Below are 19,022 nucleotides of genomic sequence, written 5' to 3'. Positions count from 1 at the left end.
ATTAATAATTTGTGTGTTTTAATTATTAATATGCTGTTACATTATTTTCACATTGCATTATCTTGTTATTATTTAAATTCCATCAAATGTGTCTAAAAAACTTTATTTTCATGTCGAAGAATTTTATGTTTTGAAAACTGATAGTGGTGTCACCGGATGTGACGCGGCACTTTTTTCTTGTATTCAGTGTTGTGAAAGTTAGAGTTAACATGTATATAGCAGTCTCGTCTTTATTATTTGTATTTATTGTTTTCTTTATTATTATTCTGTGGTCCAGACAAATCACATTGGTGAGATATATCATGTGATCAAATCAGTGAATGATGATGAACAGGTGTATATTTTGTTTAATCAATAAAAAGCAAGAACTTTTATTGCCAAAGCCCTACCTTCCGGTAGCATTTCGTTTTTGGTAGTCCCAATTGTTGTTAGGTAATTTGGGAAATGTCTCCAAGACTGCAGTTGCCATCTGAAACATAAATAGAAAATAAATGAATATAACATGATGTATATATATGTTGAATATCATTTAAATCCTGTGAAAAGCTCTACTAAAATCGTACCATGATGACAATTACTCCACAGCTACTTCCATCTCGCTGAACCAGGTGTTGCATTTCATCTCCTTTAAATTTAATATCAACACAGTCTCTCTTGCGGTGGTGTTTTCTCGTCACCTGAAAGTATTCACTGTGTGACAATAAAATAAGATATCTCACATTTGTCTTACATACAATAAAATTACTCAAAAAAATATATAGTTTTAAGGCAACATTAAGTCAAATTTTTTAACATTTTAAGATTAGCACAATCTGACTTGTTTTAAGCAAATAAAATTAAGATTTTAGTGTTTTTCAGTCATTAAATGTGTTACAGCTTCCGTATCACTTCTACATAATCTCATAGGATTTCATTTGCATTTGCATATTAATGTACTTCGAAATACAGACAAACAAAATGATGCAATTACCAGAATTTTTCGGCAGCTTCTGTGATGGATCAACCAAGTACACACTGCTGCATTAATGTACTGCAACCATAATTTATTTTCACATTATTCAACAAATATTTAACACAACAACAACAGGAATGAAGGAAAAGAACATAATAATGTTACAGGTCCAGGTCAAAGGGAGGAACTGTATTCAGAGTAAACTTTTTCAATAAAATATATGAGAGACAAGAGTTTGCTGTTAGTCAAGCGGTTCTCTGTGTTGTTTTTATAAATAAACAGTATTTAAAACCATAAGTTTTATAACCATATTTAAATTGAATAAGCACTTACACAACAAATAGATCAATAAATAGATAAAATCATCCAATAACTTGTGTGTAAATCGTACAGACTCTCACACAGCTCTTTTGCACAATAAACTAACTTGTATTAGGACGCCATGGGTCAAGTCCAGTGTACAAGCATTTGAGTGCACTCTACAAGAGAATAAGACATGCAAAGAACTGGTGAATTTTTGTCAAATTTCCATTCTGTAAAAACTATACCTTTCTGCTTTATTTTTTACTTGCAAAGCATCACTTTTGTTATTCTGTGAGTTTATTGTAATTCTAACTCTTGTTCTAGACAAAACTTCGGTAACTCGTCTCTCACCATTTGTCATAGACTCATGAATAAGGGCTTACTGAGGAGAGGTGTACATGTAAACATTGTGAAAGAACTGGATGCAAATAGTGTACTGGTGTTTTGATTAAGAAGTTAAATAAAATTATTAACATGACTTAAAACTACCTTAGCATCATTCCCGACCACAGGGTGGCATGTGGGAGAAAGTACTTGGCCAGACTGGAAATGAATGTTGGTGCATAAAGAATGTTGGATTCCCCGTCAAGATCAAGCAATGCATTTTTTATTATTTCTTGAAATTAATTAGTGAGGGATGTGGTTCCAATATCATGCTGAAAAGCAATATTCATCATATCAGAAATTACAATTGTTTACTGTATATCAAATTGCATTATTGATTATTTATTGTGCTTAGCACTAATCTCACTCTATACCTGCCTGAGCTGAATTGTAGAACAGGTGTGGATTTAAGCAGAAAACTTACATGCACAACCAGAGGGTTTGGATGTACTCAACAACAATGCCATTAATGTATTTTTGTATTAGATATTACACAGTACAGTGGTTATACTGTATGCTCTAAAGACGTTAGGCCATTTGTTGAAGAAGTTCACATTCTTTAATACCTTGTAGTCTTCAGCAATTATGTGTTTCTCATCCAGATCAACGATTCCTTTTTGTTGCTGAAGTAGTTGGGCAATTCCAGCGTTAAGGACGTGACATATAAATGCTCATAGAATGAATTTGTCACGATTATATTGAACCATCTGTTAATATATTACTGAACCCTTGATAGAGTCTAAACATAAAAAAAATGTCAGTCTATGAAAAAAGTGATATTTAATAAAGGGAAATAAACATGCATGACAAAAAAAGGATGCGGTAAACGATAAACTTTGAGGAATTTCTTGTACAATCCTGTAGCAAAAATACCCAATGAATGGAGAAGGAATGCAACTTATAGAACAGAAAATAGTTACTTTATATTCATTTTTATGTGTCCATTTATGAGAAATATGTACCATTATGGATGTGAATGCAGACAATGGCACTTACCTGACTATGAAAGATCATGCAGTAAAAATAAAACAAATGCTTTTTCAAATTTGAAGAGAGATCTGTGCCACTTATTGGTCGATCATTTGAGGCTTGTAAGCTCTTCAGAATGATGTCTGCTTTTTTTCTTTGGTTCCAGGCATTGTTTTTGAGTTCCTCCAATGTGGGAGCATTATCTCTGCAGCCTGAAATAAATAATTGTCATTTTTCGAGTTTTGTTCAGGGATTCCAGATATAAACTGGCATCATTTTAACCATTAACATTTTCACTATCGTATATATTTTATCTTTAAAGGAATTGCGCATATATAGGTTCAAATTTAGTTTCGGTATATTAATGTTTACATTTACATTCATGCTTTTGGCAGACGCTTTTATCAAAGCGCCTTACATTGCATTATACTATACATTTGTTTCTAATTATGTTTTCACTGCCATTGTGTCATGAGAAAAGTATAAGCATATATATGCATGCCTAAACATAAGTACACATGTACACCCGCTAGAATATATCAAGAAAAACAAGCAAGCGTGAGCTTGTATTTTGCTGTCCAGAGACTTTTATTTTGAAATGTCTTAATGCGTGTTTGCGTCGCATTACTGTAGTGAAGACTTTCGTTTTCATGTCACATGAATTGTACGCAGAATGGCTTTTCAGTGTCAAAGAGACAGTTATATGCAGGAGGTATGTGAACATGTCGTAGTTTATATGTCAGTGTTTGTTATTCCAGCGCAATGTATGATGGGCTTTATTTGAATGAATGAACAGACACACACACACACACACACAGACACACACAGTTGACTCAATGAAGTCTGCACAGACAGCGATTACAGTTTTAGGTTAAGTAACATTATAGTATTCATATGTGTTCTTTGGTTTATATTTATAAATTGAGTATTTGGTGTATGTCATTTCAATATCTGACAAATGTTTTTATGTACCAATCCAAATTGCCTATTGTGACCTGCACATATTAAAATATATAAAAGAATGAGGGAGTTTATTACATTTTATTGTGCTTTAAATGAGTAAAATACTCTTATTGACAAATGTGCAAAACCTAAGACAGTGGCACATGTCGAAAAATTACAGTTTATTAGCCTTTGGGGTAAAAGTAATTAGTCTTTTATTATGTCGTAAATTGTGTTTTGTTGTAAATATGACTGACAAGATTGGTACAGTGAATGACATTTTAGTGTCTTCTGTAAATCAGGGAAAATTTTATTATATTTATTTTTGGCTCAGAAAAATTCAAACAAAAATGCAATTATTTTTAACAACGACAATCTTAAGCAGTATTACACGTAATGTTTTTGTGCTTAAACCCTTTATCGTCTTTGACTCGCATAATATTTGTTTTGCACAATTATGCGTCAGCTCTCTGACGTTGCTATTTTTATTCCCTTATTAGTTAGGACTGTGATGTCATGTATTTGTTTTAAAAATCAGTAAACAAATATTATTAGTAAACGCGAAATAAAAGAATTGAAAAATCTGCTTCACAAAAATTGACTTTAAAAGTGTAGTAGTTTCAAGCACTGAAAATGTGTCCTAAAATGATCTTGTTTGAAGTGTTGACTTGTTTTAATGTTGGAATATTGTTCATTTTGTTATACTCTACCTGTTTACAGTTTGACACGTCTGTTGTGTCATGTGAGCCTGTGGACTTAAAACTTGAAAACAACGGTAAGAAAGAGAAAGTGAAGGGGTTTAATGTGAAGCTGAAGGACACTATTCTGTTTCCAGAGGGCGGAGGGCAGGTGAGCATCATGTGACTCAACACAACGTTTAGATCATGCACGTACTGTATTTATGATTGTTGTATTCTCTTTGGCGGCCAGCCTGATGATCTCGGGACGATCGCGGGCGTCCCTGTCCTGCGTGTGATGAGGCAGGGTACTGAAGCTGTGCATTTCATCACGTCTGCTCTGGAGGAGGGTCAGGAGGTCCACATCAAGCTCGACTGGGAGAGACGCTTTGACCACATGCAGCAGCATACAGGTGAGGGAGGAACGGACAGACTTTGTCGTCAGTGTCAAGTTGCCTTTGTCTTTATGTACTCATCACCAAACCTGTGTTATTTCGTTTTTATGGCGAATCAGGTGGTGATTTTCAATATCTCAACATTCTACTTGAAATCTTGCTTCATTTGAGAAAACGGTGACAAAACCATTTGTTTATAATGCATCACAGCACAAACGGATTTCTTTGTGTATTATTGTGTTTTAAAGGACAACACTTAATCACGGCTTTAGCAGACAAGATGTTCGGATACAAAACCACCTCTTGGTAAGAGCAACAGAACTTTTCAGGTTTAGACCGAGACGTTGAGATGTGAATCAGTCCCGCTGGTTGTGAATTGACGCAGGGAGCTGGGTCGTCAGCGGAGCTCTATCGAGCTGGACACGGCGGCAGCGAAGCCCGGAGAGATGGAGGCTCTGGAGGCAGCTGTAAATGAGAAGATCCGAGCTCACGTTCCAGTCATTGTCCATCTCCTGTCCACCGATGATCCTGCTGTAGAGAAGGCAAGCGTGCACTTAAAAAATCACCCGTGACAAGCGATCATTTCAGATCTTGAGTCAGATTAGCGGTCAAATGATGGCGGCATAAGCTCATGCGGCTAGTTTTTAACGACAACGTTGTTGGCACAGGTGAGAAGTCGTGGACTTCCTGAAGATCATGCCGGACCCATCCGAGTCATTGACATTGAGGGTGTAGATGCCAACATGTGCTGTGGGACTCACGTTTCTAATCTCAGTCACCTACAGGTCAGCAGGTCACCTCAAGGTCAGTTTAACTTCCTGCACACGTGATCTTGCTGTGTCATTCAGAGCTGTGTCTCCGTGTGTATGCGCTCCACAGGTTATAAAGATTCTGGGGACCGAGAAAGGCAAGAAAAATAAAACCAACCTGATGTTTATGGCGGGGAACCGAGTGTTGAAATACGCAGAGAGGAGTTACAGCATTGAGAAGTCTCTGACAGGCCTCCTCAAGTGAGTTCACATCATCATCTGCTCATCTCCGGATCTCCTCCAGCATGTGCTAATGTTAGCGTGTCGTGTGTTAGAACAGGGGCAGAGGATCACGTCGACGCCGTGGACAAACTACAGAAGACAGTCAAGCGTCTCCAGAAGGTAAAGCTTCAGAGAGAAATGTGAAGAGGCATTTTTAGCGGCAGAAGACAAAAGGCTTTTCTCTTTCAGAGTCATCTCACGGTCCTGAGGGACATGGCTGTTCTGATAGCGCAGAACTTCAAAAACAAACCAGACAGAGGACACTTCTTCAGCTTACACAAGTGTGTCATTACAACTTTCATTTTACGGTCTCATGAACAAAATGTTATTGAAAGACAACGTAAACTGTAATCTTGAGTAAAATGGAATATTTGGTGAGAGAAATAACACTTGATTTGGTTTGACCTAAACACTTTCTAACATCTTTACAGCAAAGATGGTGACAATGAGTTCATGAACATCATCGCAAATGAAATTGGATTTCAGGTAAACTGTGTTTGGATGTTTTTGTTTGCGGTTTTAGTGAAGCAGAATTTACAATGCGTGCGTCAAATAAACGGATATCTATCACAAACTGCTTAAAAAGTAATAAACCGGCTCAACAGAACACAACGTTTACATGGGAGTTTGACACTGGGTTCATACCAAACGAGAATTAAGCGTTTTGGGTGTGTAAATAACGTAAAAAGTAAATGCAAATGCTCCGGGATTCTTGCGTGCAGTGACGTCACCATCAATAGTGTGTTTAGTATTTAAAAATGCAGAGGAAAAACAGTCAGAAGCTTTATTCGAAATATGCATATTCAACAATAGTTCTTCATTTTGATGTTTCTACATCAACTGCATGATTCGAGAGCGGTCTTTTATGTGTTATTTTACTATTACTTCTGTTTGGGACTTTTATGCTGGGTTCACACCTAACGCGAACAATCGCGTTTCACGCTCTTTATTACTTGTGGAAAAAGTTTTCTTGTGAGCTACGCGATCTGACAAATATTTTCAACCTTCGCGGAAGACGAGGTTGATGGGCGTTCGCGACAATCGCACCGTCGATTCGCGTCATTTCCACCGCCTGCCGCGAGGTCACATCTATGCAATGACTTTATATGTAATTTGCTTGCTCAAAGCGCTTAATTCGCGTTTGGTGTGAACCGTGTGTTACTATTGCGCGGTAAGACATGCGCACATAAACTGAACCGAGAGAAAACCGGTAAAGACGTTATGGCTGGGTTCACACCAAATGCGAACATTCGCGTTCCACGCTCTCTATAACTCACGGAAAAAGTTTGTCAAAAATATTTTCAACCTTCGAGTATTTGGCAAAAAACTACTTCTGCCCAGCGCGTTTCGCATACGCCGTTTATGAGCTTTCCCCAATAGAAGAAAACTGTTTTACGCATTAACATTACCTACTTGTTATCAGCTTATCAAACATAATCGGTCTAAGATCATTGTCTGATTTTTACCCTGACATCATCATCTTCGAGCTAGAGGTGTGAATGCATACGAATGACCATTTCTAAGCCGCTACTCCATACAGATCTTCTGTTTTCTAAGATTCCTCAAGAAGTATGTTGTGTATCTCTTTATGTTTTGTTCTGTATTTTGCAGGACACTATGATCTTTCTGACCGTAGGAGAGGAAAAGGGCGCAGGACTGTTCCTCCTCGCAGGGCCCGAGAACATCGTGACTGAACAAGGACCTCGGTAAGATACACGTCCGTTTGAATCTATTTATAGATCGAACCTTAGTCTTTTCCAAACTGGATTTATTCTCCAAACTCTATATATTCAATATCCTGGCAAATGCTCCAGCAGGTGTGGCTCTTTTAAGAAACAGATCTGTCTTTGTGTGTGTGCTGATGCACAGGGTGTCCGAGCTGCTGCAGGGTAAAGGTGCTGGAAAAGCAGGACGTTACCAGGGTAAATCCAACAGTCTGGTGAGGAGAGCGGAAGCCGAAGCTTTACTTCAGGAGCACAGCTGCAAACTCGCATTGGTAGAGGAGTAAACCGGCCGTGAACTCACCGCGGTACAGGTGTAAACCAGCTGTGGTAGAGGAGTGAAGGAGTTGAGTCGGCACACACTGACACCTTCAGATGAACAGATGATTCAGATTCACTTAAGAATCAAGTGATTTGACTCCTGACAGCTACAGTCATTACTGTAATCACAGAATGTGATTCTTTTTAAAAATGCTTGTACTATTGTATATAAAACATCATCTTAGTTTGGTGTGAAATAAATGGCAGGTCCCTTAACAATTAAGTTTTGTGTTGTTGCTTTGAGCTAATGCACATCACAGTTATTATACTTTGATTTTAGTTTTATTCATATTTCGCTATTATTTTTAGATGTATAGTTTATGTTAATTTTAGCAATTTTGATGTATGCTTTTGACATCTTAGAATTAATTTGTTTATTTTTTATGCTGCTGTTTAAAAAATATTTTTGATTTTGTTTATTATTGTAATTTTAGTACTTTACACTTATTTCAGTTTATTTTTGAGGCAACATTTACATTTTTCATTTAGTTTAATATTTCCCCAAAATGTTTAGGTCAATATTTAATTTAATTTCAATGAACATCAACGTTTTCTACATTTTCATTTTAGTGATTTACAGGCCTATAATGTTCCATTTTTTGTCATGACGTACGCAGTGACAAAATGCCAGAACAGATTAGATTTAGGAATAAAGATATAAAGATACTTCATCTTTAAAAGATATAGGAAGAGTTTTATATCAAAATATGATAATACTGTCATTAATAGCTTGCCCTCATTCTGTTTTCAACAAACCTGAAATCAAGCTGCTTTTTTCGTGAATAAAAGTGGATATTGCAAGTTATATGAAGTGAAAGCTTTGTGTGTGGAACAGGCAGAAATGTAACTGTACAAAAATCCGTTAAACATCATTTGCATTAAAAGTCATACAGGGTTTGGAACACTAATTCTCTGTCCCGTGGAACTGTTCTTTAAACTCAATGTAGAGTCGTAGCAGGGTGTTTAAAAATGATCGTGAAATTAAATAAATTGAAGCTATTAAAATAATGCTCCAATGCATGTAGATTATAGAGGACATGGATTGTGTTTTTAATGTGCAACAGAAACCAACACTGGATGAGTTTTATTTTCAGTATTTTATTAAAAAATAGATTATTACTCAAAACATAAAAAAAATACACACGTTAAGGACAAAATGAGTCCTCTTAAAGATTGCACTTCTATTCTCTCGGTTCTCAAAAAAGAACTTGTTTTGTCAAATACAAAACCTCATTTAGACCCAAAGGATCTAACATATAAAAATCCTAAAAGACTCTTTCACAAGTCTTACACAACAACAGACGCACAATGTTGCTGTATGTGTTTCAGTCATTCACAGCTGTTTTTTGCTCTGTAAAGCAAGAGCTCCAGACACGCAGTATGGGATAATGCTGACGGTGGCCAGAGGGACGGTTGCACTTTTGCAGAACGACAGGAGGTAGAAGAGAGCGGCCGTGTGTGTGGGAGGTTTGATGGAGTCGAACAGGTGAAGCAGGAATAGAGAGGCGGCGATACAGGCCGTCCTGACGCCGGCGCCTGTGCTCTTCTTGCTCTCGGTGTAGAGCGGAGAGTGAAGGCCGAGCCCCAGACCGAACAGCGTGCCCATGTTTCTCAGGAGGCTGGCGAACGGTGTGGAGTCCATGTGGACCCATTCTGGATTGACGCACCACTTCTGAGCTTTCTCCAGCGTCCAGAGCAGATCCACACCCAGAACCTTCAGCAGCACGTAGAAGCCCACGGCGAAAGAGAGGAGGAACAGAGTCGTGTTGAAATAATTCTTCAGACTGGCGCTGTAGATCCACTGCTGTCTGTTAAAGGCCTCCGCCACGATCATGCCTGCAAAAACACAACAATAAGTTCTTTCACATGTATTTTCGGCTTAAGATGTGTGTTGTGGGTTCCAGGTGGTTTGAATCCCACACAATATTTACATTTAGTCATTTAGCAATATGAAGTCTGTAAGGTGCTTTGGAGAAAAGTCAGACATGACATGATTAAATGTTGAACAAGCCATCTTTAAAGGCACAGCCTGTTGAAAAGATCAGTATTTGCTGTGTGACGTATGTTTTGATGATGGTTTGACCAGATTAAACCAACATTTGACCAGCACATGACCAGCTTATACCAGCATCAAAACATACCAAGTACCAAACCAGCATTTGCTGGTCTTTTCAACAGGGCACTCGCACATAAAAGTTCTGACTTCGTTTTACTACATTTAGAAGCGTGAATTCGTTAAAATACAACTTTTACAATGAATCTTTGGTGTTTTTGAGATATTTATGCCACTTGACAGTCTCAGGTACTTGGGTTTGCTCATAGTTGCTAAAACTGTTCTTTTCAGCAATGGCATTACAAAAAGCATTTTCAGTTCATCGAAAAACCTTTTTATTTGTAACCATTTCCATGCGTGCAACAATAAATCGCACAGCCAAAAAAAATTTTACTTTCACGAGTGCATGAGAGAGAAAAACCTCGACTTCTGTGTTCCAGAGAAGACAGAGAGTCAAACCAGTTTAGAAATTGTCATTTGTTCAGAGTTCTGGGACGGTTTTCTGAGACACTGACCTGAAACGACACCGGCAATGACCTGATGTGGAAAATGAGCTGCGATGAAGACTCGTGAGAGACACACACAGACCTGCACCATCCAGAACATCGTCCAGAGCGAGGTACGCAAGTACCTGCATTTCGAAACACACAGGTGGTAAATATCATGAAATATATATATATATAGTCATTTATTACATTTAAAAGACTTACAGGCTCTTAGATGAGGATTTCTTCTGTTTTGTCAGCATTATGGTCAGGATGGACGTGACCAGCGTGTAGTAAACACCAGCAGCACCCATAGCGTGACCGGATGGACTACCTGCATTAGGAAGCCAGTGATCAAAGCTGTGCTTTTCGTGCAGGTTGAGGAATGTTTTGTGTGTGTTACGCACCTGGGCCGGTCTCACAGGTCATGGGATACTGCTCAATGTGAGGTGCGGAGCTGTTTGTGTAGTAAGAAGCCTCATGGACCCACCAGTACGGACGTTCTCCAAACAAGATCCTTCAAAAACAAAAGTGATCATTAGGTCACGAGATTTTAACAGAATCCTGCTCTTTAAGGAAAAACTGCGCTTATACCATTTGAAGACCAGATTGAGCCAGTCTCCTATGACCGCCACCCAGATGAGCTTGATGCCCACGGATTCTTTCAGGTGGAACCAGATGGGAAAGAAGATGAAGAAGGTGTTCCTCAGATCGGCTGCGAAGGAGACGAAGAGAAACCAGCCCTGGGCGTCTTTGTAATGGTTTTGCAGGTAATAAGTGCTGCTCACCCCGAACCCGTGCAGCGTGTCCATCACACCGTCCATATTTTTCAAGGTTTATTCAAATGCTTGCTGAAGTATGATTGACTCTGCACACGCCGCCTCTGCTTTATACCTGCTGACCCACCACCAGAACGCATGGACAGAGCGATCTTTGAACCTTGAGCACATGTGTAATAAAACACAGAGGAACACAGAAATAAGCCGTCAGAGTTAAGAGAGTGTTTGTCCAGCAGATAACACGCAAACAAGTTCAGGAGAGAGAGAGAGAGGGGACACAACGCTGAACTCCAGTGACTTCACTGTTTACAGACTTTCTGCATATCTATTGTGTTTTATCACCAAGAACACATCTGTTTGTATGGTTATGGATGAATCTTGTTCTTGTATGAATCTTCATAATATTGTCAGATTTTTATGTTGTTAGCATGAACTCGGATTTGAACTCGTCCAGTTCTTTTACAAACATTACTTTAAGACGCATTTTCCTCTAGTAGTTGTAATTTTCACTATGTGTCTGGATTTTACTGTTGAGTTTCTCATTTTTATTTTATTGTAATTTTTTCAATATCTCATTGAAATCTGATTTATAAAGTAGTATAAAACAAGAGAATTAAGGGGGAAAAAATATTGTGTGGTTGCCAGAAATGTCTGTAAATCATGGAAACATCTATTTACTGTTTTTTACCACAAATGTTAGCATTATTTTAAAAGTGGCATCTTGTTGGCACATGTTATGCAAAATATTGTTTATCATACTTTATATTTCCAAAAATGATCATTATCTTACATTACATTTAAATGTATGCATTTGGCAGACGCTTTTATCCAAAGCGACTTACATTGCATTGTGAGTGCTATTTATGGTTAACCACTCAGCAGTAGGGATTTTACATTCAGTTTTCATTTAAATCACAAACTTTTTACTGTATATTACTGAAGTACAATGATATGATTCACAACCAATAGGCCTATAATCTTGACATATGATGTTTTTTCATTTCATCCACATGGATGGGAGTGAAGGCGGGCCTATTCTCAGTCATCCTTATATATGAGGTTATGAGACCCAAAGAGTTTCAACAAACAAAACTTCCTAAATCACAACTGGTAAACTCCCTATTCTTCATAAACATTGACTCAGTAACGTTTAATCAAAGTAACTGAGTGCAGCTGTGACACGTCAGAGGAGATCTGGTCCTCCCGGCTGAGGCTGGTTTCTCCCGCAGGTTTTTTTCTGCATTTATTTATTATTGGAGTTTGGGTTCCTCGCCACAGCTTGCTCACCGGGACAGTGCATTTAATAGACATTATTAACTAGAATGGTCTTTCATTGTTCTATAAACTCCATGTACTGTGCTGGGTTTTACATTTTCTGTGTTTTTCTGTTTTTTCTCCTGTAAAGCTGTTTGGAACAATCCACATTGTAAAAAGTGCAATATAAATAAATTTGAATTGAGATTAATAATGTCTCTTGCAATGCATAGAAATGCTATGATTGACGTTTGAAAATCAATATGTTTTTTTCTCTCACAGTGTCCAGAACAAACAACATTTCTCTGATTGATCTGTTAGCCTACGTCATGTTTTACTTTTGCAGAACTAAAGCAAACAGTTCAGAATCATCCTGTTCAAACTACTGGAATCATATCGCTGTCAGACAGGCATTCCTCTGACTGCTTACATAAGCAATCTCTCGTTTGTATTGAACTGCATTGTTTACATGTGTGTTACAATTAGTACATACGCAAAAAACATACTGACAGGAGGTTCCATAAAAGTAAAAAGGAAACACTTTATGTCCTAGGAGTGTTTGAAACAGTTGTCTTCTCTGAGATTCTGAATGCTGAGACTGTCAACAAAACAAATGGCACGGATCAGAGGAAAAGACATAATCATTGATTCAGTGATATCATAGAGGTTTGTTGTACTAACAACTTTTTTCCTATTGACAGACAGATCCTTTAAAACTGTTTGCATTAAATGTTTCATCACCGTGACGTCACCGAGGTCACATCTGAGGACTAGACCAATCAGAGTGTCCCTTCATGATTTGATCGGTATCATCACAGGTGGAAGGTCACGAGATGTGAGGCCCCCCGAGTTCTCCAGCAGACATGCAAACAAAACCAAAGATAGCCTTGAATAAAGTCCAGAAAACTGGACGTCAATAGTACTGGCAGCCTGCCGCTGTTTCTCCAGTGTAGCTTCTGGTGCTCTTCCGTCCTCATTTCAGCCTGCAGACATGGACCTGCTTCACAGCTGGGGCGTAAACGTCGCCGTCCATCTTCAGACGGAGCACGGAAACTTTGAGAAGCTCTTTCATTGGGTCTCCTCGGTGGCGGATCTCCACACCACCTTCTTTGTGTTTTTTCCCATTTGGTTTCATCTGCGGAGAGATGTGGGTGTGAAACTCATCTGGGTGGCTGTGGTGGGAGACTGGCTGAACCTCGTTCTGAAATGGTGAGATGCTCTTTTGTGTGGTTCTTAATGTTGTAACTTAAAGTCGGGTTGATTCAGTCATGTTAAACGTTCAACTTGAGTGAAAGCAGTTCAGTAAACAGATGAAGCACATGCTTTGGTGCACATACTTTCCGAAATGCACCGAACATTACAAATGCATTATGTTATTATTCTTGTCCTGTTCGCTTACACGTGATTTAAGGTTCAATGATCAATTGATGCATTTCCATTAATTTTAGTAAAAACATGATGAGGAATTAAAAAAAATTGACACTTTTGAATTTGGCAACTTTCATTCAAGGTCAACATCGTATGTTTTTTCTTTAGGATTGAACACGTAACCTTTGTGCAATGCAATACTTTGCAACTGAGCTCCAGGAACTTAAACCATACATATACATGAGTTATAAATAAAGTTGACTAATTGGTTTTGATATTGACAGGGTGTTATTTGGCGAGCGTCCGTACTGGTGGGTCCATGAGACCAGATTTTACGGTCCCATCAAACATCCAGAACTACAGCAGTTCCCCATCACATGTGAAACTGGACCAGGTATCTTCAAAGAATTATTTCATTGCTCACCGGAACACTTGATTCTGATTGGTCAATGACCGCTATTTCAAATCATTTTATCTCACGACTGCTAAACTGTATAATTTACAGATGCTATCAATTTTCCACATAGCTGTGCTGGTTTCATGCGTCCTGTAACACGCTTTAATGTTATAAAACCATTTAATCTCAAAGCAATATCTCATGTCCATTCATTGATTTATTGGCATAATAAATGGGATCATGTACAGTCAGTCGGTCGTTGTTGCAAAAAGAAAAAAATCGTCTGACTTTGAGCAATCTCTAATTCCTTCACATTGAATCTCTAAACGAATCTTGCTCCGTGGAGTCATGTAAGGAGAGGTTGTGTGGCAATGGGTCTAATCCTGGTTATCATTCCTCTTTAAATAAAGTCATTCGTATTACATATCATAGTACCATTACACATACTGCTGCCAAGAGTCCATTCATTCCTAACCTCATTTATGACCCAAATGGCTCATTATTATGCCAGAGGAGAACTGGTCCTCCTGGTTTTGGCTCCTTGCCACCTTTGCCTATTGGCTTGCTCACTGGGAGACTGCTGATATTAGATTCAGCAAATTCCATTAACATTGTTTTAATTGGGATGGTCCTCTATGTTTGCATTCTTTACTTAATTTTCCTCTTTTGTCTCTTCTTTTTCATGTAAAGCTACTTTGAAAAAATGCAACATTATTAAAACACTATATAAATAAACTTGAATTAAATTAGTGGACCTTCAAGGACGAGTTCACTTCAAAAGAATCCCCCATTGACCTTCCATAGTCATTTTATCCCTACTATGGGAAGTCATTGGGGTTTATTTTCAAGTGAACTGCTCCTTTCATGCTTTTAAAACTCACTATAACTGGCATTGTATTTGGCGTTGGGTTTGTTCAAGATCACACCAGATCATTTTGGATCTTTAATTTGGCACTATGAAGGTGTGTGGGCTCTGCAGAGAGAAAACACGTCCGTTCAGTTTCAAGGCTCATGTTTGTCTGGTTGGTTTGTTTTAAGGTAGCCCATCGGGTCATGCCATGGGCTCGGCAGGAGTTGGGTATGTGATGGTCACTGCACTAATTTCCATTGGTGCAGAAAGAAAACTACCAGCTCTGCGCTACAGGTGAGAACGACACATGCAGACCATTTCACATCTCGTCTCTTTCTGTGACCTTCATTGGAAGACAATGAGCATGTACCGTACACAATGTTGTGTTTTACATCACATGTGACAGTAATGTCTGCTGTCAGGTTTTTACAGTTGATGCTCTGGATGCTGCTGGGCTTTGTGGAACTGCTGGTTTGCATGTCTAGAGTTTATCTGGCAGCCCATTTTCCACACCAAGTCATCAGCGGAGTTATGTTAGGTACGTTTCTTTTTCATTCTGTCTTGATTTGTTGCTTCCACACCAGATCTTTCATTTCTGAGCTCTTGCTCTCTTCCTACCAGGTTTAACTGTGGCAGAAATCTTCTCCAGACAGCAGTGGATCTACAGCGCCGGTCTGAAGAAATACATCAGCATGACTCTGTTCCTCCTCTCTTTCGCCATGGGCTTCTACGTGCTGCTAAAGGTTCTGGGTGTGGATCTGCTCTGGACGCTGGAGAAAGCTCAGAAGTGGTGCGTCAATCCAGAATGGGTCCTTATGGACTCCACCCCTTTCGCCAGCCTCCTGCGGAACATGGGCACGCTGTTTGGTCTGGGGCTCGGTCTTCACTTGTCATGCCGAAGGGTAAACAACAGCGCCTCCTTCAGGTTGGGATGTATTTGTGTATCATTGGTACTGCTGCAGGTACTGGACTCCTTGACATTTTCCTCGACCAACCAATTCCTTTTCTACCTTCTGTCATTCTGCAAGAGCGCCGCTGCCCCGGTGCTGCCCACCGCTCTCGTTCCTGCCGTATTCTCCTGGATTTTTCAAAGGAGTGAAGAGAAAAAGGACATGTGACGAGGTGTTTATCTTGGTGCATCGGATGCTGCTGAATGGTGCGGTTTTGCATCGCCAACGTAAAAGTGATTCAGTGCTTCAGTGGCACGACTGTTGGACAATACCTCAGATGGGTGACTGTAAAACAAATCATACAAATCATTGCAACTGTTGTTCAAACTAAGCTGTGATTTACTTTGGGAACCAGAGCTGAGCCAACACATTGCCAGAACTGTTTGTTTTCCTACCTAAAAGCTGTGTAGAATCAAACCAGGCTGACAAGAAAACGTTCTAACAACGTTTTTCCAACATTGCTGTCAAGTCAAGAAAACATTATGTCTGCATGTTTGAAGCATTCAACTATCAATTTATCATTTTTAGTAATACATGTTATGTTGTTTGAAAGCTCTTATTACCTCCATTTTTGAGAACTTTGAGAGAACGTTTAGAGAACGTTCTGTGTCAGCTGGGGAATAGCTTTATCTTGAATCTTTTAGAGCAGAGCTGTGACCCATGCAGGTGTTAAGACCCTGGACTGTATTTTACACTTCTAAAACCATATTCCCAAACTATTTTGTATTGGGTTTATGAAATTCTTTCTCTCATTCATGTCAGTGGTTCATTTCTTTGGCTTAAAGAACCATCACAGCCTTCTTCAAATTAAATGAATGTTGGCCAATGTCATCAATCAGACACTTATATCCAAAGCGACTTACAAATGAGGATCCATCACTGTTGGTGAGCAATACTCCTATTCTGACCCCTCCCTGCATGTCGTGTTATCTGTGAATGGTTTTGAAGAAGGCTGGTCCATTCACTAAATAGCTTTCATTCATCTGGTGCGTTCAAAGGTCTCTCAGTCATGCTTTGAACATTAGACACATTAAATGCTTGTTTTGTACATAGATCTGCTGACTTCTGCTGTTGACATCATTCATCTTTAAGAGAGTGAAAGAACCTTTAACCTGAAATAATTCCCCTGCTACTGTAAAGGAAAACACCTGCATCTGCTCATGCTCAGGCATTTTTTTCCTCAAAGAATTCTTAAAAGGTACAAACACTAATTTGAATTTGATCACTTTTTTTTGTCACAGCCCTTATTCTTTAGCCCTTATTCTTTAGCTAATGATCAATGCAACATGAATTTGAACATTCAGAGACCAGAAAGTATCTGAAGATAACACACAGTAGACTTTATAAACTTACTGTTTTTAGATTGTTGAGCTAAATGTTACATCACTGATACTTTTATAAAATACGGTCTTATCACAGAAATTTGCCAAAGTTTTCCTTTTTTTATTTCGTAGGAATGTGCATGCAGTAAATCAACCTAACATGTGTCAGCGATACTTATATTGTACTGTAACAACGTCTGTAGTTATCTGCAGTTTTGTTCATGTTCGTGTGCAGTGGGTTGTAGTGATAATGAAAATGAATTTATTATTATGCATTGCAATAAAAAAGGGTTAAAAAAGCCAAATCCTTTCTGTTTCGGTTGTTATATTTTGCATTAAAATCAATTAATTAATTCTCTGTCCTGAGGTCAGCATTAAACAATAACCAGCATCACCTAGTTTTCTTGAACTCTCTTTTATACATATTACATATGTGGGCTTGTGACGGTCTAGGAGGCCAAAGGGCAGAACAGCTTGTTTATGCGGTTGTTGGCCTGGAGAAACAGTTTGGCCTGTTACTGAGTGCACAAACAGCCTTATCACTGTTTGGTTCTCCCTCACTGAAGGTTACACGTCAAACGTGTGTAATACTGAACTGTCCAGAACAAACCACCAGCTAGTGTAAAAGTCATGAGAAATTAGATTTCAGTTAAAGCTGCAACTTGTCACTTTTGACCACACAAAAGTGAAATCTTACTGCTCAACTTATAAATCATTATAATAAGTGTACCTTTGTGAATTGAGGTAATTTAAGGAGATGATTTTCAAAACTGAGTTTTTATATTACTAGCTCTATAACTCATTTTTGTTTATTTTTAACCAAAAAAGTTACAGATCGCAGCTTTCAAAGTCAAAGAATCTTGCCAAAACACATCTTAATGCGAGTTTCCTCATTTAATTAAACTTTTAAATCAAGAGACAGTGGGAGGTAACTATGCACAAAATATCTTAAAGCAACACTTTGTAGTTTGTTTACCTTAAAATAACGTCTCTAACATTATTACATTGCTAGAACAACTCTTAACTGGAGAAATTCTACTCCCGTCTCATAGCGGTTACAAGTTCTGTGTTTGGGTCGACCCATCCCCTGTCTGTGGAAGAGTGCCACATGGTTTCCAAACAACGTTTCTGCATTCGTAGGTTTTATTCGCTTAGTAAATAGTTCTCAGTCGGAAAAGGGTGGCTTGCCCACTTCAGATTGGTGGAGAGTTCCTGCCTCAAGAGGAGGAGTTCAAGTATCTGGGGGTCTTGTTCACGAGTGAGGGAAGAATGGATTGATGCAGCTTCTGCAGTAATGCGGTCGCTGTACCGGTCTGTCGTGGTGAAGAAGGAGCTGAGCCGCAAGGCGCAGCTCTCGATTTACCGGTCAATCTACGTTCCTACTCTCACCTATGGTCATGAGCTGTGGGTCATGACCGAAAGGACAAGATCCCGGATACAGGCGGCCGAAATGAGCTTTCTCCGCAGGGTGGCAGGGCGCTCCCTCAGAGATAGGGTGAGAAGCTCGGTCACTCGTGAGGAGCTCAGAGTAGATCCGCTGATCCTCCACATCGAGAGGGGCCAGCTGAGGTGGCTCGGGCATCTTTTCCGGATGCCCCCTGGACGCCTTCCCGGGAAGGTGTTCCGGGCATGTCCCACCGGGAGGAGACCCCGGGGAAGACCTAGGACACGCTGGAGGGACTATGTCTCCCGGCTGGCCTGGGAACGCCTCTGTGTCCCCCTGGAAGAGCTGGAGGAAGTGTCTAGGGAGAGGGAAGTCTGGGCATCCCTGCTTAGACTGCTGCCCCCGCGACCCGGCCCCGGATAAGCGGTAGAAAATGGATGTATGGATGGATGGACAAACTTTTTACTTGCATGTTGTAGGTCTTG

General features: G+C 39.3%; 3 protein-coding genes across 3 annotated transcripts; 2 read left to right on the top strand and 1 right to left on the bottom strand.

Moving 5' to 3' along the window:
- Positions 1-3,195: 3,195 nt before the first annotated feature.
- aarsd1 (alanyl-tRNA synthetase domain containing 1) lies at positions 3,196-7,918 on the top strand. The gene is made up of 12 exons (XM_056771393.1): positions 3,196-3,320; positions 4,271-4,399; positions 4,481-4,640; positions 4,871-4,928; positions 5,008-5,164; positions 5,291-5,407; positions 5,502-5,632; positions 5,707-5,773; positions 5,843-5,934; positions 6,085-6,139; positions 7,265-7,359; positions 7,523-7,918. Exons 1-12 carry the CDS (start codon positions 3,282-3,284, stop codon positions 7,659-7,661), a joined length of 1,239 nt encoding a protein of 412 aa, XP_056627371.1. The 5' UTR covers positions 3,196-3,281; the 3' UTR covers positions 7,662-7,918.
- Positions 7,919-8,777: 859 nt separating this feature from the next.
- On the bottom strand, positions 8,778-11,104 carry g6pc1a.2 (glucose-6-phosphatase catalytic subunit 1a, tandem duplicate 2). Its single transcript, XM_056772184.1, has 5 exons — positions 10,828-11,104; positions 10,641-10,750; positions 10,459-10,567; positions 10,264-10,379; positions 8,778-9,531 (listed from the first exon to the last, which is right to left on the bottom strand). Exons 1-5 carry the CDS (start codon positions 11,055-11,057, stop codon positions 9,029-9,031), a joined length of 1,068 nt encoding a protein of 355 aa, XP_056628162.1. The 5' UTR covers positions 11,058-11,104; the 3' UTR covers positions 8,778-9,028.
- Positions 11,105-13,093: 1,989 nt separating this feature from the next.
- g6pc1a.1 (glucose-6-phosphatase catalytic subunit 1a, tandem duplicate 1) lies at positions 13,094-17,458 on the top strand. Its single transcript, XM_056772055.1, has 5 exons — positions 13,094-13,475; positions 13,919-14,028; positions 15,070-15,175; positions 15,304-15,419; positions 15,503-17,458. The coding sequence occupies exons 1-5, from the start codon at positions 13,258-13,260 to the stop codon at positions 15,997-15,999; spliced, it is 1,047 nt and encodes a 348-aa protein (XP_056628033.1). The 5' UTR covers positions 13,094-13,257; the 3' UTR covers positions 16,000-17,458.
- The last annotated feature ends 1,564 nt before the right edge of the window (positions 17,459-19,022 follow it).

The sequence above is a fragment of the Triplophysa dalaica genome, chromosome 17 (assembly GCF_015846415.1).
Source record: "Triplophysa dalaica isolate WHDGS20190420 chromosome 17, ASM1584641v1, whole genome shotgun sequence".
Classification (NCBI taxonomy): Eukaryota; Metazoa; Chordata; class Actinopteri; order Cypriniformes; family Nemacheilidae; genus Triplophysa; species Triplophysa dalaica.
Note: the sequence above shows the minus strand (reverse complement) of the source record. Positions and strands in the feature narration are given on the sequence as shown.

What these genes read in the sequence shown, in the direction of transcription:
- aarsd1 (XM_056771393.1), top strand. Translation starts at nt 3,282, where the DNA reads ATGGCTTTTCAGTGTCAAAGAGACAGTTATATGCAGGAG. An exon ending in CCACATGCAGCAGCATACAG is followed by an intron (nt 4,641 to 4,870) that starts GTGAGGGAGGAA and finishes TGTGTTTTAAAG; the next exon opens with GACAACACTTAATCACGGCT. An exon ending in CACTTCTTCAGCTTACACAA is followed by an intron (nt 5,935 to 6,084) that starts GTGTGTCATTAC and finishes ACATCTTTACAG; the next exon opens with CAAAGATGGTGACAATGAGT.
- g6pc1a.2 (XM_056772184.1), bottom strand. Translation starts at nt 11,057, where the DNA reads ATGGACGGTGTGATGGACACGCTGCACGGGTTCGGGGTGAGCAGCACT. An exon ending in CTCAATCTGGTCTTCAAATG is followed by an intron (nt 10,751 to 10,827) that starts GTATAAGCGCAG and finishes TTGTTTTTGAAG; the next exon opens with GATCTTGTTTGGAGAACGTC. An exon ending in AAATCCTCATCTAAGAGCCT is followed by an intron (nt 10,380 to 10,458) that starts GTAAGTCTTTTA and finishes TTCGAAATGCAG; the next exon opens with GTACTTGCGTACCTCGCTCT.
- g6pc1a.1 (XM_056772055.1), top strand. Translation starts at nt 13,258, where the DNA reads ATGGACCTGCTTCACAGCTGGGGCGTAAACGTCGCCGTCCATCTTCAG. An exon ending in CTGAACCTCGTTCTGAAATG is followed by an intron (nt 13,476 to 13,918) that starts GTGAGATGCTCT and finishes TGATATTGACAG; the next exon opens with GGTGTTATTTGGCGAGCGTC. An exon ending in CATCAGCGGAGTTATGTTAG is followed by an intron (nt 15,420 to 15,502) that starts GTACGTTTCTTT and finishes TCTTCCTACCAG; the next exon opens with GTTTAACTGTGGCAGAAATC.